Source organism: Aptenodytes forsteri, unplaced genomic scaffold, assembly GCF_000699145.1.
Source record: "Aptenodytes forsteri isolate BGI_AS27 unplaced genomic scaffold, ASM69914v1 Scaffold146, whole genome shotgun sequence".
NCBI lineage: Eukaryota > Metazoa > Chordata > Aves > Sphenisciformes > Spheniscidae > Aptenodytes > Aptenodytes forsteri.
The window spans coordinates 6,890,682-6,904,595 of record NW_008795128.1 but is presented as its reverse complement, the minus strand read 5'-3'; the positions used below and the strand labels follow the sequence as shown (position 1 = coordinate 6,904,595).

At 38.0% G+C, this 13,914-nt stretch overlaps 1 protein-coding gene across 1 annotated transcript in view; it reads left to right on the top strand.

Annotated features, from left to right (window-relative positions):
• Positions 1–13,914, top strand: part of TMEM87A (transmembrane protein 87A) — a 24,600-nt gene that overhangs the window by 1,397 nt on the left and 9,289 nt on the right. The window contains exons 2-10 of the mRNA XM_009277619.2: positions 523–631; positions 4,676–4,773; positions 5,684–5,800; positions 7,469–7,522; positions 7,612–7,665; positions 9,271–9,418; positions 10,164–10,225; positions 12,079–12,262; positions 13,117–13,216. Coding sequence (XP_009275894.1) covers positions 523–631; positions 4,676–4,773; positions 5,684–5,800; positions 7,469–7,522; positions 7,612–7,665; positions 9,271–9,418; positions 10,164–10,225; positions 12,079–12,262; positions 13,117–13,216 — 926 coding nt within the window. The remainder of the gene's footprint in view (positions 1–522; positions 632–4,675; positions 4,774–5,683; positions 5,801–7,468; positions 7,523–7,611; positions 7,666–9,270; positions 9,419–10,163; positions 10,226–12,078; positions 12,263–13,116; positions 13,217–13,914) is intronic.

The following is a 13,914-nucleotide window of genomic DNA, read 5'->3' as shown; positions in this document are numbered from 1 at the left end:
CGTCGGGGCTGCGCTGGGGCCTGGCGGCGGGAAAGCTGGGCCCCTGAAACGCTGAACCGAGAGAGATGTGGGCCTCTGGGAAGGTGAAGGGATTTCCAGCACTTCTTTTATACCGTGCGTGTTTGAAGTTGCATGGAGAAAAGCTGTTTTGTCTCACATTAAACCTGCCTTTACCAGGTTGTAGAAGGGACTAACGTACATTTTCTGTGAGGCTCTTAAGCTTCAGGAACAAAACTAAAGGATCATGGTGAACACTCCTGTTGATTCTTAGAACAAAAATTTTTTTTGTTGGATAGTCCAGACCATCAGCAAGAAAATGCTAATCACTTCAACAAATGGCAATGAAAATGATTCAGTTGTGCAGAACAAAAAGCCCCAAGCCTCTCAAGCCATCTTTAAGAGTAGGTTGAAGGGGTGGTGAAGCATGACTGGAAAATCCAGTAAGGCTGGCTCCTGATTTGGCATTTACTTTCATTGCTGTATTGACTTAAAACTTTGAGTGGAAGATGATGTTTACTTAAGCTCGGTGACATTAAGCCCATTAATGTCTTTTCCTTTTTTGTGCTTTTGCAGGGGAAGAAGTTTAACTTTGGGAAGATTCTTTTCAGCAACACCACCATTTTCCTGAGATGTAAGTGGTTACAAGGCATTAACCTGCTCTTTGCTGTTTGACACCCCCCCTACTTTAACATTTGGGACTCAAAACACTGTGAAGTGTTGAACTGCACTGGTTGCAGTGACAGCTAATCTAGCACTGGATGAAAGCCGTAGCTCTGATATGGTTGGGTGTGTTAACAGCCTTGAAGCTTCCCAACTGTGATCTGTTTAGGCTGTAGCAGAAATGAATGGTTCTGTTCAGGCCCTCTGTGGAGAGGGCAAGATGGGCAATGGGAGCACCACTTCATTTCAGATAGCGGGTAATCAGACATGGGATGTGCTGAGCCCTGCTGTGAGGTGTGCTTTCCCTATTTAAGATACACTAAATTCCTCCAGCTGGGAGATCTGGTGCCGACTGGGACAGGGGCTCTTGGTATTGCAGGGTGACTGATGCCAGTGTGCAGGAGGCAGTGCTTTTTAAGGCCCTGTTCCTTTTTAGCTGGGTGCTTCTGGGGTGGTAAGGGAATGTTGTTGCACACTATGGCAGAGCTCTCTTGAGAGCTGTTTTCTCCTCCTGATCACAGTGTGAGAGTGCAACAGAGCAAACATGTCTGCAACCTTCCTGTTTGTTCTTTTGGTTTATTGCTCTTTGCTGATCTGGCCAGGGCTATGGGTTATGTAGGTTACTGCCCAAAGGAGAGTTTCTGTAAAATACCCTCTTACCTGTGAACGTGAGGACAGCACTTAGATGGCAACTAGATGATGTAGGTGACTTGTGGAAGTGACTAGCTGATTCAGAAAGTCTTGAAATCTTTCCCATGCACTTTGAGCAGTTTAAGGGGTTTTTTGCACTAGTTCTTTCCATGGGGGGGGGGGGAGGAAGCTGTTTGATCTCCAGCTGCTAATTGGGTAGTTATACAGTTACAGTGCCTGTGAATGCCTTTCTGCACTTGTGTCAAATGAGGAAATAAGTCACTTTAGAGACAATTAGTGGGATCTGTGCCTTTGTCGCTTCAAGATGTAGTTGCTGCAGTGATTGTGCTCTTTTTTTAACACAAAATTAAGGTATTGTGAGGATTAGCTGATGCTTCTTGATGAAATTGCATATTGCTGTGCTCTATTGTGTTTAGTGATTTTCAGGTTTAATTTCAGATACCTGCCCTTTTTGGGACAGTGTTTCAAAGGGAGTTTGTTAAAGTGCCTCCATTAATCCCACATGAATCTGAAATAGGAGGCTAGTATTAAAGTGGTTATTAGTGAAGGCCCATCATGTCAGCGTTAAGGTTTTCCCACTTGCCAAGTGTAGCTCAAATGCTGAGTTTCGTGGCTTGCAGCAAGACAATTGCTAAGTGTGCAGCTGCAGGATCAAAATGTAGAAATCTGATGCTTGGGGAAAAGGAGGGGGGGTTTGAAAGGGCATTTGGAGCTTTGGTAGGTGTTAGGCTTTCTTGTCTGAAGTTTAATAGAAATAGTGCACTTGTACTAACGTGGCATCTAAGATGTGGGTCCCCGCAGTGAAGTGTGTGGTAAGTCTAATCATGAGGTGTACAGCTGAAATAATCAAGCGAAGGAGGGAACTAAGGCACAGAGAAAATAAAATTTGTTTGTTGCAAGACAGGTTTGTGGCAGATCTGGCAGTAAGAATTCGATCTCTTGGCTCCTCATGTGGACTTCAACTACACTGTGCTGTCAGCTTTTAAACAGGCATTAAGCCTTAAAATTCTTTAGTGAAGACACCTGTTTTACGTACCAGTGTGAGTAAAAGACTTACATGAATTTAGGTAATGAATCACTGAAAGAAGAAGGAAAAAAGACTAGGAACTTAATTTCAGTTTCTCAGCCTAGATGATACTTAAACTGCATCTGATACTGAGAAGCTTCAACTTCACATATTGTTTCTTTTCTGCTGTGTCTGTGTGGAAATTGGTCTTTCTTTTGTTTGCTGTCTGTTGCCTTTTCCATCTGCTCTGTGGTGTTTGTGTGGACAGTATGACCCTTCTTGCCAAACATGAGTGCTCATGGGTTGTTCATGTTTTTGATGAGCACCTGCATCTCCTTCTCCACCTCCTCTTCCTTTTTCTTTCTCCTTCTTGATTTTTGATTTTTTTTTAACTTATTGTAGGAAATCAACTGATTTTCCCTTGAGCAGGCTTACAGATTTTGTTTCTTTTGCTACTGTGTCAAGCTTCCATATGTTTGTTATCTTTTGTGGGAAACTGTTCTGCCCCAGTTTTTTTTTTTTTTTGTGTGTGTGTTGTGTATTGGTGTCTGATGCTTTCTGCTTCTGACTGGGAAGACTGCCACTGGTGTTTAGTATTGCCAATAATGAATTTATTTTTATCTACTACTTAAGTGCTATTCTAGAAGGCATCTGGTTTTCTGTCTAGGATCATGGTAGAAATCCTGCTCTCTGTAAATGAGTACGAAGACTGCATTTAAGTTGAATGTTGCTGGTTTTGTTTGAAGGCTAAGGAACTTAGATTTCCATGTTGCTAAATTCAATAAATGCCATGGATGCCTTTTCTGTCTTTTAGAGTACTTCCTTTTCAAGGTTTCTGTAATTTTGATGTTTGCAGATATTGGCGGATTGTTCTAGTCATGGCCTGTTTAGTTGGTGTTACTGCTGAACAGAGAGTTTCGATAATCATAGTTATTAAAAATAAGTAAAAAGGTATTTAAAAGATATTTTTGAATCCCTCCTATTTTTTGGTAGCACTTTTTTGAGAGGTTCCTCATTTGATCAATTTTATCAGAAGAGCTTTTGTTTTCTAAGAATTTGTCATCTACCCATGTCAGGGCAGTGCTTGTGTTGCCTCTTAGTTTCTTTGTTGTGCCCTCTGCAGCATCTAGGGCTACATGGAGAATGTATGCCTTGTTTTCATGCTTTCCAGAAGGTGTCATGCTTTCCAGAAGGTGTCATAAGGAAACTCTTGTTTTTCAGTGATTGCATTCCAATCTTTTTTTCTAAGTCTTAGGTATTAGAGACTCAGTTGCTGAGTTCTTAGCTCTACATATACTTGCTTTAGTAGTCATGTGGTTTAAAGTGGGATTAGTCAGTTAAGACTCCATGGCAGGGTCTTTTTTTCTAATTGCATTTTTTACCTGCAGTGGTCAATACAGAAACAGTCATTAAAAGCTCTGTACATGTAACAAATTTGTGGGCGTCTAGTCTGAGATGAATGTTGCCTACGAAGGTGTGGGGACTTCTTAGCCACTAGAAACATGCTGTCAACTCAAAAGAGTCTTGCCATCTGTTGACTGGCAAAACCCAAACATAACCATTGAAATGACTCTTCCAAGACTGAATAATCACTGCTCATTTTGTTTACGGGTGAAACTTACCTTCTTAATGTCAAATTCTTTTCATCAGGCTTTAGTTTCAGAAAGAGATTTGAAACACAAAAATCACACTAGCTTTCCTGAGTGGGGGGAGGGGGGGAAGTCTTGTATTTTACTTTTCATGCATGTTGTTCTCTAAGAAATCAAAGCAGAAAGTTGTCTTATTGCTGTTTTAGATAGCATTGCAGCTTTGACAGAGGGAGCTAATGTATAGATGGCTTGTTTGTCTTTTGGGAGTGCGGGGGTGGCTGTTGACTTGCGAAATACTACCTTTTTATTTATTTTGTTGGTGATGGTATATTTAAATTATCTGTGCAAATCGCCCTTAGTATTAACCTGTTCCTAGCTCTCTATATCTGCTATGTCCCCCACATACCTTGGAAAGGGAAATCCTTTTTTGTATTGTAATCACTGGGAGTCACTGCTGTTCTCGTTTGGTATTTGCAGTTGCTGAAATATCCCTGATTGTCTTGAGAACAAAAAGTTTCCAAATGATCTTCAGCTCTTTAATAGAATTGTGTAATGTTATAATGGAATTCTGTTTTCCACATGCTTCTTTCTTTCACTGAACAGTGATGGATTACTTGAGGAAAATGTTTTTCTGTTGTTTTGCTTTCAGTTTTGTGTTTAAAATAAATATAATTATGGTAGTTTGGCACAGAATGAGAGGAAAAGCAGGGCGGGTAAAGGGTGTCTTACATATTCTTATCTGGTTTTTTGTTTGTTTTTTTTTTTTTAGTTGAAGGGGATGAAAAAGCTTGTGATCCTTCCCAAAGTTACAATGTTACGTGGTACTTAAGATATTCTGACTGCTACAATGAAGTCTTCAACTTTGGGGTAAGAATTGTGTGGAAAAACATGGCTTATGATTTTTAGGGGTAAGCAGATTTGGGGGTGAGGGGATTGGAGATGTCTCACTTGCATCCTCATTGCTCTTTGGGCCTAAAAGACACACGCCTCCATTGGAAGATAACAAATTTCTGGATCATTGGGAATGGAGTGGAAAGGAATTGATCCACAGCTTGCTGGAATTACTGACTTCTCTGGGTTTTGGGTAAAGTGGAAGTGTTTGTCAGAATTCTTCTAAACCCAGAAGCTTAAATAAGTGCATTGACTCTAAACTGAAATGTGAGAGTTTATGTTAGATGAAAATACTATTTACAACAATGCTTAATGACAGCAAATAGAAAAAATTGAGTATTTTCATGTTTAGTCTAAGTTCTGTTCTTTATGGATGCACATTGCAAGTATTAGCAAGTTATACAAAATGTATAGTGTTTCTATCAAATGTGGTAGAACACAACTGTGGTTTATACTGTATAACACCTTTTCCATGTTTACTTAAAGTATTAATTATGACAGTTGTAACTACTAACCTAACACAGTACTGAGGTCTTTAATTTTTAATATAATAATGTAGAGTTTGTTTGTGTAGACTGAAGTTTATGCTGGCTGCTGCGCCTCCACTGCAGGAATACTGGGATTTATTTTTTTTATTTATTAGGTATTAATTTTTACTCAAAGCCTGTATGGGGTTTTTTGCCCTTTTTTTTTTTTTTTTTCCCCTCTTGGTTTTTTTTGAGGAAGAATAGTCTTGTATGGTCTTGATGGCCTTTATCCTATTAAATTCTGTTCAAGAGTGTGTGCAGAGGGAAGTTATAGTGCTCTCCAGGTCTTCCAGTTGCCTACTGAGGTAAACCATTTGATATATTGGGTGCTAACCTAAGTTCTGTTCTATGTTTGGCAGGATGAACAGGCAGAGTACTATTTTGGGGTTACGTCTGAAGAGCATCCGGGTTGGTCCGGATACTACGCCACGGCTTCTCTCCTCTTTCCAAATTGCTCTGAGCTCTTCAGGCCTCAGGTATGGGTAGAAACTTCAGTTTGCTCTGTTCTCTCATGCAATATACAGAGAAGGTGGTAGTTCCTGTTAGATGTGTTAGCATCCTATGTAAGTATCCCTGTAGGTTGAGAGGTACCTGTTTTTATGTTTGACAACCAAACTGCAATGGTGACTTCTTATTTTGCTTAACTTCTGGCTTGCTATTCAACATCTGGCCCACCATGGCAGGGGGAGGGGGGTAACGACTGTATAGTTCAGTGCTTCTTTTTGTTTGTGGTTCTGTGTTCTGAATTTGTTTCACTTGCGGAAGGCTACTGCTAGTTGAGTAGAAGTGTGAATCTCTGGCAGCAGAGTGAAGCTCCCACTAAATTTGGGTCGATAAAGGACTGGCATTTTTTGCTCAGATAATGTTCACTTATAATAGTGGAAATGAAAGTGTGTTGAGAAACGGGTTACTTAAGTACTGATAGTAGGTTAAAAATGAAAAATAAGTAGTGCTAAAATGTGTTTGAAACAAATCAAATGGAAGAGAGAAGACAATGCAAAACAGTATAGGGAAGTAATGTGCAAACATAGGCTCTACGCCAGCTGTATATCACCAGGTGAAGCTGTGCAGTCATACTAATGACAATATCAATATAACACGCTGTCTTTCTTTAATGGTGTACGTACTTAAGAATTCAAGGCAAATTATGCAGTGCTGCATTTGTATTCAGCCATTTCCAATTTGGACAAAGGGTTGTGGATAGAGAATACTGGGAAATGTCTAGTAAGTATTGAACCTAGTGTTGTGGTTTTCTTGTTTATTGTTTATTTTCTTAAGAAAAAAGATGCCTAAAGGTGACTTGAAAAGGGTTTTTATTAATAATCTGTTTGCATGTCTCTAATTCCTTTGATATATGAAGATGGCTTGAAAGGTTTCTTAAAATAATCTGTATGCTGCCTGCTTTTTATGTTTAATAATATGAGAAATGTCAGTTCTACTTTTACTTGGTTTTATAGAAGAGATCTTGTGGGCTTAGCTGTGTAATGTGAACTCAGGCATCTTAACTGATGTTCAGGTTAATGAAACTTGAGGTTTTAAAAGTCTTTAAGTGACTTTTCCTCCAATTCCTTTGAAAAGTCTACTGAAATTTTAACAAAATATATTCCTCTCAGATATTAATTTCTGAAGTTCCACAGAAATTTCTCCTTTTGATTGTTCATCTTTTTTCTTGTGGTATAGCAATTTCACTAGATTTCAAGTCACCATAGTTCGGGAGAGTTGGCAAAATCTGGATCTCTAATAGGCACCCACTCATCTAGGGACCTTTTTTGCATAGACTAAGGCAGAAATCTCCAAATCCTGTTTCTGTCTGTGTAGACTTCATCTACTAATGGAGATAGGCAAAAGATTCATATTTGGAAAATAAAATTAACTTCACTACTGTCATGTCTGTGGGTCCAGTTCTAAAAATAGACACCTATTGTTAGGCGGGGGGGAAGCAGCTCTCAAATGACAAAATACTAATCTAAGTATTCAAGACTCCTTCCACAAATGGACAGTCGTTTGATTTAGAAAAAAGAAAGCTCTCTAATACAGCTGTTCAAAGAATGGTTCCTTATAATCAAGTTTACTGGAAGCTGTTCTGTTAATGTCATGTTAATATAAAGTGCCTATAAATGCTGTAACTTTCTTATATCTTGCAGATCTTCTATAAAGAATTTGTTCATCCAGAGCCTCTCTCACCTGAGAAACAAGAGGTAATTTTTTTTTTCATTCTAACGAATGAGTGCAGGTATGGAAGAGAGAGTTTTGGCATATTGATTTATCCATTTTTCTGTTCTTTAAGGGTCTAAAAGATAAGAAGGAGAGTGGAGGAAATCACACGATGGCAGATAAAACTGTATGTATATTGAATTTAAACATGGCTTGGAATTCAGCAGTCTTAATTTGTTTGGGTTTTTTTATTTATATTTCTTTTTATAATAAATTACTGGTAGCATTTACAAGGATGGTGCAATTCTCTGTTTTTTTGTCACCTGGATTTTTTTTTTAGCCTGAAACTAGGTTGCACTGTGTGGAAAAACAGAAAACAGAGTAACAGAAACAGAGTAACTGCTTCTTCTATATGTGAAATATAGAACTTACACCATTCAAACTGATGGCATAGTAATTTAAAGTTATTATTGATATGATTTGTTTTAAGTGGTGACTAATACTTAGAGATTACATTTGGTTTCATCTTTAACTAGTCAGTCTTTTAAGACATTATACCTAACAAGGCAAGTGATTACTCTTGATTTTCAAACCTGTTAGTATTTTTATTATATATTATGTTCAAGCCTTAACCAGGAACGATTGTGAAAATAACTTCAAATTGAATGTCCTGGATGCCAACAAAGAAAATGTATTTAACTCTCTGTGTACTTACAGGGCCATTTACCTTAAAGCTAAAACATAAATAGCTTTGTGAGGAATTGTGAAATAAGGAATCGATGCAGCAAGAGATGGAGATATTTTAAAGGCAAAATTGGTGTATAAAAAATATATCCACTTCCTTTTAAGTTTACTGTGTTTTTAACTAAGTCTTTTAATTTCAGTCAATATCAGCATAAACTTTTTTTTGATACATAAAATTCTGTTGGCTTTAGGTCTTATAGTCAGGAGGTTTCTTAAAAGAAATGTATGCTCTTAATACTGAAATTCTCTTGGAGAGGCCGTTATAAAAAAAAGTCTTTGTGGTAGTTCTGCAGTGGTCACATGAGTGGCATACATGTAGATAGTCTTAGTTTTAACCTTAAAGCTCTTGGTAAATATTGCAATTTCTGAGATGGCTAGAACTTCTTCAGTTGTGGAATTAACAGTTTTGTATGCTGAAACTCAAAAAAATCTGATTTGTTTTATGATGCAAATATTTATCTGGGCAAGCTTCCTTAGTTCATGGGCAGGGTTTGAGTCTTATAGGTACAAGAGCCGTTGCGGGGGCAGTAGTAGTTTCCACAGGAAATGACTACTATGGAAACTTTTTACTTCTCAGCTACCTCTTCTATCTTAAATTATAAAATTCAGCCTTCACCAGGGAGCTGAGTTATATGTAGCTGTGCTGTTGCCAAACAATTGATTTTAGGAGGAAAGAAGTATCTCTGTGACGGTCCTAATGTTTCTGGGCTGAAAACAAGGAATAGGGTGCTTTGCTGAATTCTCTGTAGCTTTTGCAGTACCTTTGAGATGACTCTTGAAGTAACCCAGTATTAAATTTGCAAATAAGCCCTGATCACCTCCCAGGTCTTTGAGGATTCTTCTGGATTCAAATAACTAAATTTTAAGTATTATGTCTAATAAATAGATTTAAAATTTACATATGAAATATTTGTTAACAAGTTTTAGCCTGGGAAGAGATGGTCTTTATTTTACATGGAAGATACCACCCATGTATGGCAAGTCTACTTCTGTCTTTTTCGTGTTGTCTTGACTATGCACTGTCTACATATAGACATTTTATTTTCAGGCAATGAATGCTGTTATCAAAACTTGGCGAGATGGGCCGTATATATTTATTGTGCAAATTGGAGTTACAACTGCAAAGGATTCTACTGCCAACATTAAAAGAATGGAGAGAACAACACCTTCCTCATATCAAAATAAGCCCTTTACAAGTAAGATAGCTGTTTATACAGTAAGCTAAAGATGTAGTGCCATTTCTTCTGTATACCAGTCTGAGTGTATTCTAAGGTACTTTTAATATATACTGTATGGTTCATTTTCATAAGACACTATCTTTCACTTTACATAGATGTAAGTATTGCCTACTACAACTCTTTCTTATCATAAGAAAACAGGTGATTGTTAGCATCTTGAAGATCCTAAGGCTGTTGGTCTGTCAGTTTAATGATGGAAGTAAAGAAGAATCCCAAGCAGTTCAATTTTGAGGCTTGGTGTTGTGTTTCCAAAATGTCCAGACCAACACAGTGATTTATATTAATAAGTTTAAATCAGGTGGAATGCAAAGATCATAATCATCACCTTGAATTTATATTCTAGTATATCTAACAGTGCATTCATAACCTATCCAAACTTTAGAGAAGTTTGAAAATCACCTTAAAAATTTAACTTCTGTGTGTTTCTAAACTTTCCTGTTACACATGAATCTCCAGCACAAATTACTTTTACTTTAAGTGCTGCCATGAGTTACTTAGTAGTGGAGCGTGTAATTTTAATTGCATGCTTTTTAGCTGAGTGTGTTGTGAGTCTTAACTTTCTTTGATTAAAGTGCAAGTTAGATTTAAAAGCTATGTGAAGATTTGGAATTTCTTCATGCTTGAGTAAGAATCAGTTAAGTACTTTATCCTGGCTTCTTCCTTTTGGTTCTTGTTCAGTTTGGTTATTGGATTCTTTTGACAGTGACAGTCGAACTGAAGGGGCCGTATGAGTATCTCTCACTTGCAGACTATCCTCTGATGATTGTAAGTAAAACAGCTTTTCTTTGACCTATAAAGTTGTCACTTGATTTGACTCTCAATTAAATACTCTCCTTCCATACTTTAGGAAACACAAAGCCAGTGTCTCAGAAAAAAAAATTTAGCAAAGGGTGTTTTTTGGGTTTTTTTTGTACTAAATACGGAGTAGGGAAAACAGACGTAGATTTCAGACGTTTGCATGTGCCACTGATGTTGTCCTTCTGTGGGTTGTTTGACTTGATGCCTGTCAATTTGTAGTTCCAGAAGTTACCGGTATCATTAGCTCTAAACTGAGCAGTTTTACTGATGCTGTTTTTCTCCCTAGCTCATATCTTAGAAAATTTGCTATTCTATGCTTTTGTTTACAGCTACCCTTTCATTTGTCACTCCTTTCTTTGTTCTTTTACAGCTTAATCTTCCTTACTCCACCAGTTGTCTTACACCCCATGAGGAGGTCCTTAATACTGCCTAACAGTAAAAGCGTAACTGAACTACAAAGAGCTAATCCCCTTTTTATTCAAAAGAGTTGTTGACTTTGGTTGCTAGTTGCCTCTGTCCAGGAGGCTAAGAAAATAAGATATGTATGTAGTGTAGACAGACTTTAGCTGGGGATCGATAACAAGTAAGGTCTCTAGCCTGGCATTGGCAAGAGTGGCCTGTAAATAGGAAAGCCTGACAGAGTAAAAAGCTTCCAGAAGCTCTGTTGACATGTAATTCACTAGTGTGAATATCCCCAAGTGGCAGGTCCAGAAAAAGGTCTCTGTCTAAATGTTTCTGTAATGGAGCATCTGAACATGAACTAGCATGCCTAGGTCCTTACCATTTGAACTGAATGGATTAGTCAGATGTGAAAATCTGTAAGGATCAGTAAGCTGTTCTCCTGAGGAAAGTGTTTTCAGTTTGTGAAAGCCTCAGTGGATTGTGCAGCTAACTTCAATGCTTGCTTGGTTTAAAAAAAAAAATCTACTTTCTACAAGAGGAGACTGATTATTACTGTCCTATACTTTAGCTAAGTACTTCCTGCTATTCATTTAATGTCTTGCTCTCTCTTCCTTATCCCTCTTCTTAACCTCAGTGTCCTTTCTGAAAACTTAACTTGCTCTGGTATAGTGCTGTCATTTAGAAAACTCAGCACTGAGTAGCATTGTCAAGCTTATTGTTTGCCATAGGAGATGCACCCTGAAAGTTCTTCTAAAGCAAGTAACACTGGACTGGGAGGGGAAAAAAAAAAATTGCAAAAATGATAATATTTAAATGAATATCTGGGTTTCTTTTTCAATTTCAGATTTTTGGCTGACCTAAAGCTTGGTCAAAAACTGAGTTTGGAAATTAACTTTTGAGAAAAGTTGTGAAATAATTTGAACGGAGGGATTACAACCATAAGTTGCTTATCTCTGTTCTGTGGAATGGTGTGTAAAGGTGACTTGTAAGCTTATTTACAGAGTACTGTAAATGTACGATGAAGTTAAAATAATATGTGAGAAGGGGCAGAGTTTCTAGTACTTGATGACTTGCCTGAGCTCTTACCTGAGTTTTTGAAAGCTAGTAGCACTTGATACCGTCCTTAGAAAAATTGCCTGTGAATAAATTGGCAGACTGCTCTTCAAGAGAGAAATTGCTCAGAAATTCTGTTACTCTGATTCCCTCTGTTGGCAGTGAGAAATTAAACTGTTGCTGTAAAAGAATCCAGAGAAGACAAATGAACAAATGCTTGTTTGTTGTCACTTTTGTATATAAAAACTTCAAAAGTTGCTATACTCAGGGAGAAAATAGAGCTGTCTTACAGCTGTGAAATGGAAACAAGGAAATTATTTTTCTGGGTCTAAGGTTCCTATTTCTTGCTTCTTTTTGTGCAATAGTTTTTCATGGTGATGTGTATTGTATACGTGTTCTTCGGGGTTCTATGGCTTGCGTGGTCAGCTTGTTACTGGCGGGATCTCCTGAGGATCCAGTTCTGGATTGGTGCTGTTATCTTCCTGGGAATGCTCGAGAAAGCAGTTTTCTATGCAGAGTTCCAGAATATCCGCTACACAGGGGAATCTGGTAGGTAGCAATTGCAGCTTGCGGTTTAATTGATGGGGCGTAGCACTAATGGCTTATGCTAAATTGGGGTGACAGATGCATGTTAAGTATATGATTACTTGAGGATTGTTTCAAAACAACAGGGAACCAGAGTTTCTGCATATTTTTTTTTTATATTGTAAATATGATCATCTGTGCTCTTCTAAAGCTAAAATGCTGTTGCTTTCTCTGACTCCCGAGTGTAGTGTCTTAAGGATGTAAAATGCTAGATTCTGGAGAGTATTCACTGTAGTGCTGGCTCGAAGTTTAAAATAGGACTTCCTAAGTATAGCTTGTAATTCATTTCTGACAGTTGGTATTGGCCTTGGAAAGAGACTTTGAAACTCCTTGTTCAACATGACAGCATTGCAGATGATGTTTGGTATTCAGCCCATAACCTGATAATCCACCTTAAGCGATTCTTGCCACATAAAACTTTGGGACTCTGGTTTTGAGTTTTTAGGATGGATGCGTACAAATGAAACTCTGCAAGTAAAACTTCATTATGACTTTGTTAATTGGCCACACCCATGGTACGGAAGGTTTTGTTGGTTGACTTCTCTGAAGATCATCCAGGCTGATCTTAGGGATAAATGTTTTATGGATCACTTACTCTCCACTTTCCATGGGTGTAAAATTTTTCAGTAGCTTATTTTATGCTGTGACCTATCTTTTCTGAAAGCTTACTCCAGATGTAGGTAATAAAAAGATTATACACTTTAATAGCCTACTTTCTGAAAATAATTGTTTGCTGTCATACTACAATTGCATGCAGTATTTAATAAAACAGAAATTCTATTTTAATAACCTAGCTTCCTCCTCTTTGCTTTTGATAGTTCAAGGAGCAGTAATACTGGCAGAACTGCTTTCTGCTGTGAAGCGCTCATTGGCTCGAACTCTGGTCATCATAGTCAGCCTGGGATATGGGATAGTGAAGTGAGTAATTCTGTTACAGGTTTGTTTTGTTCTATTAAAAGGCTTTTCACTGTTGTTTTTTAATAACTTAGGGCAGTATTCATCTCGCTGTACTTTGCTACTTAAAAGGTAGGTGCTTTAGTTAAGTCCTGTAAAGGTCTAGACTTCTTCACTGGTCAACAGAGACATACAGTTCCATATGGTGATTACTCTTCTTCCCACCCCCTTCCATGTACCACTGTTGAGTAGGTTTCTGAGTCACTGTTGAGATACTCCACTGACTGGAATGGGAGCTTTATATATGCCTTCCTTCTGGGCAAGGAGGAACTTCTAGAAATGGGGTAGGTCAAGAATCGCTGATAGGAGGCTTCTGCTGCCAAGATTGCTGCTCATCTGTCTGTCCCCAGCTGTATTCAATGGTAAAACAACATGTTGTGTGGTAGTGGAAGCTTTTAGCGAGTGTGGGTGTGCTGGGGGAACTGCTGAAGAAGAGGTGGGCTGAGACTTCTTGAAATGTTTGTAAAAAGCTAAACAGGTTAACTAGGTAACAGGACTGTTGCCAATCTTAGTCATATCATACCATATGACAAAATGAATAGTAAGCTTCGAGCACCATAATAAAATTATTTCTGGATCTAGAAGTGGCTTGTCACAAGGACCTCTTATTCACATGCTTCATGCCTTATGTTAGACTCAAGTTGACATGACTTCATTCCCAC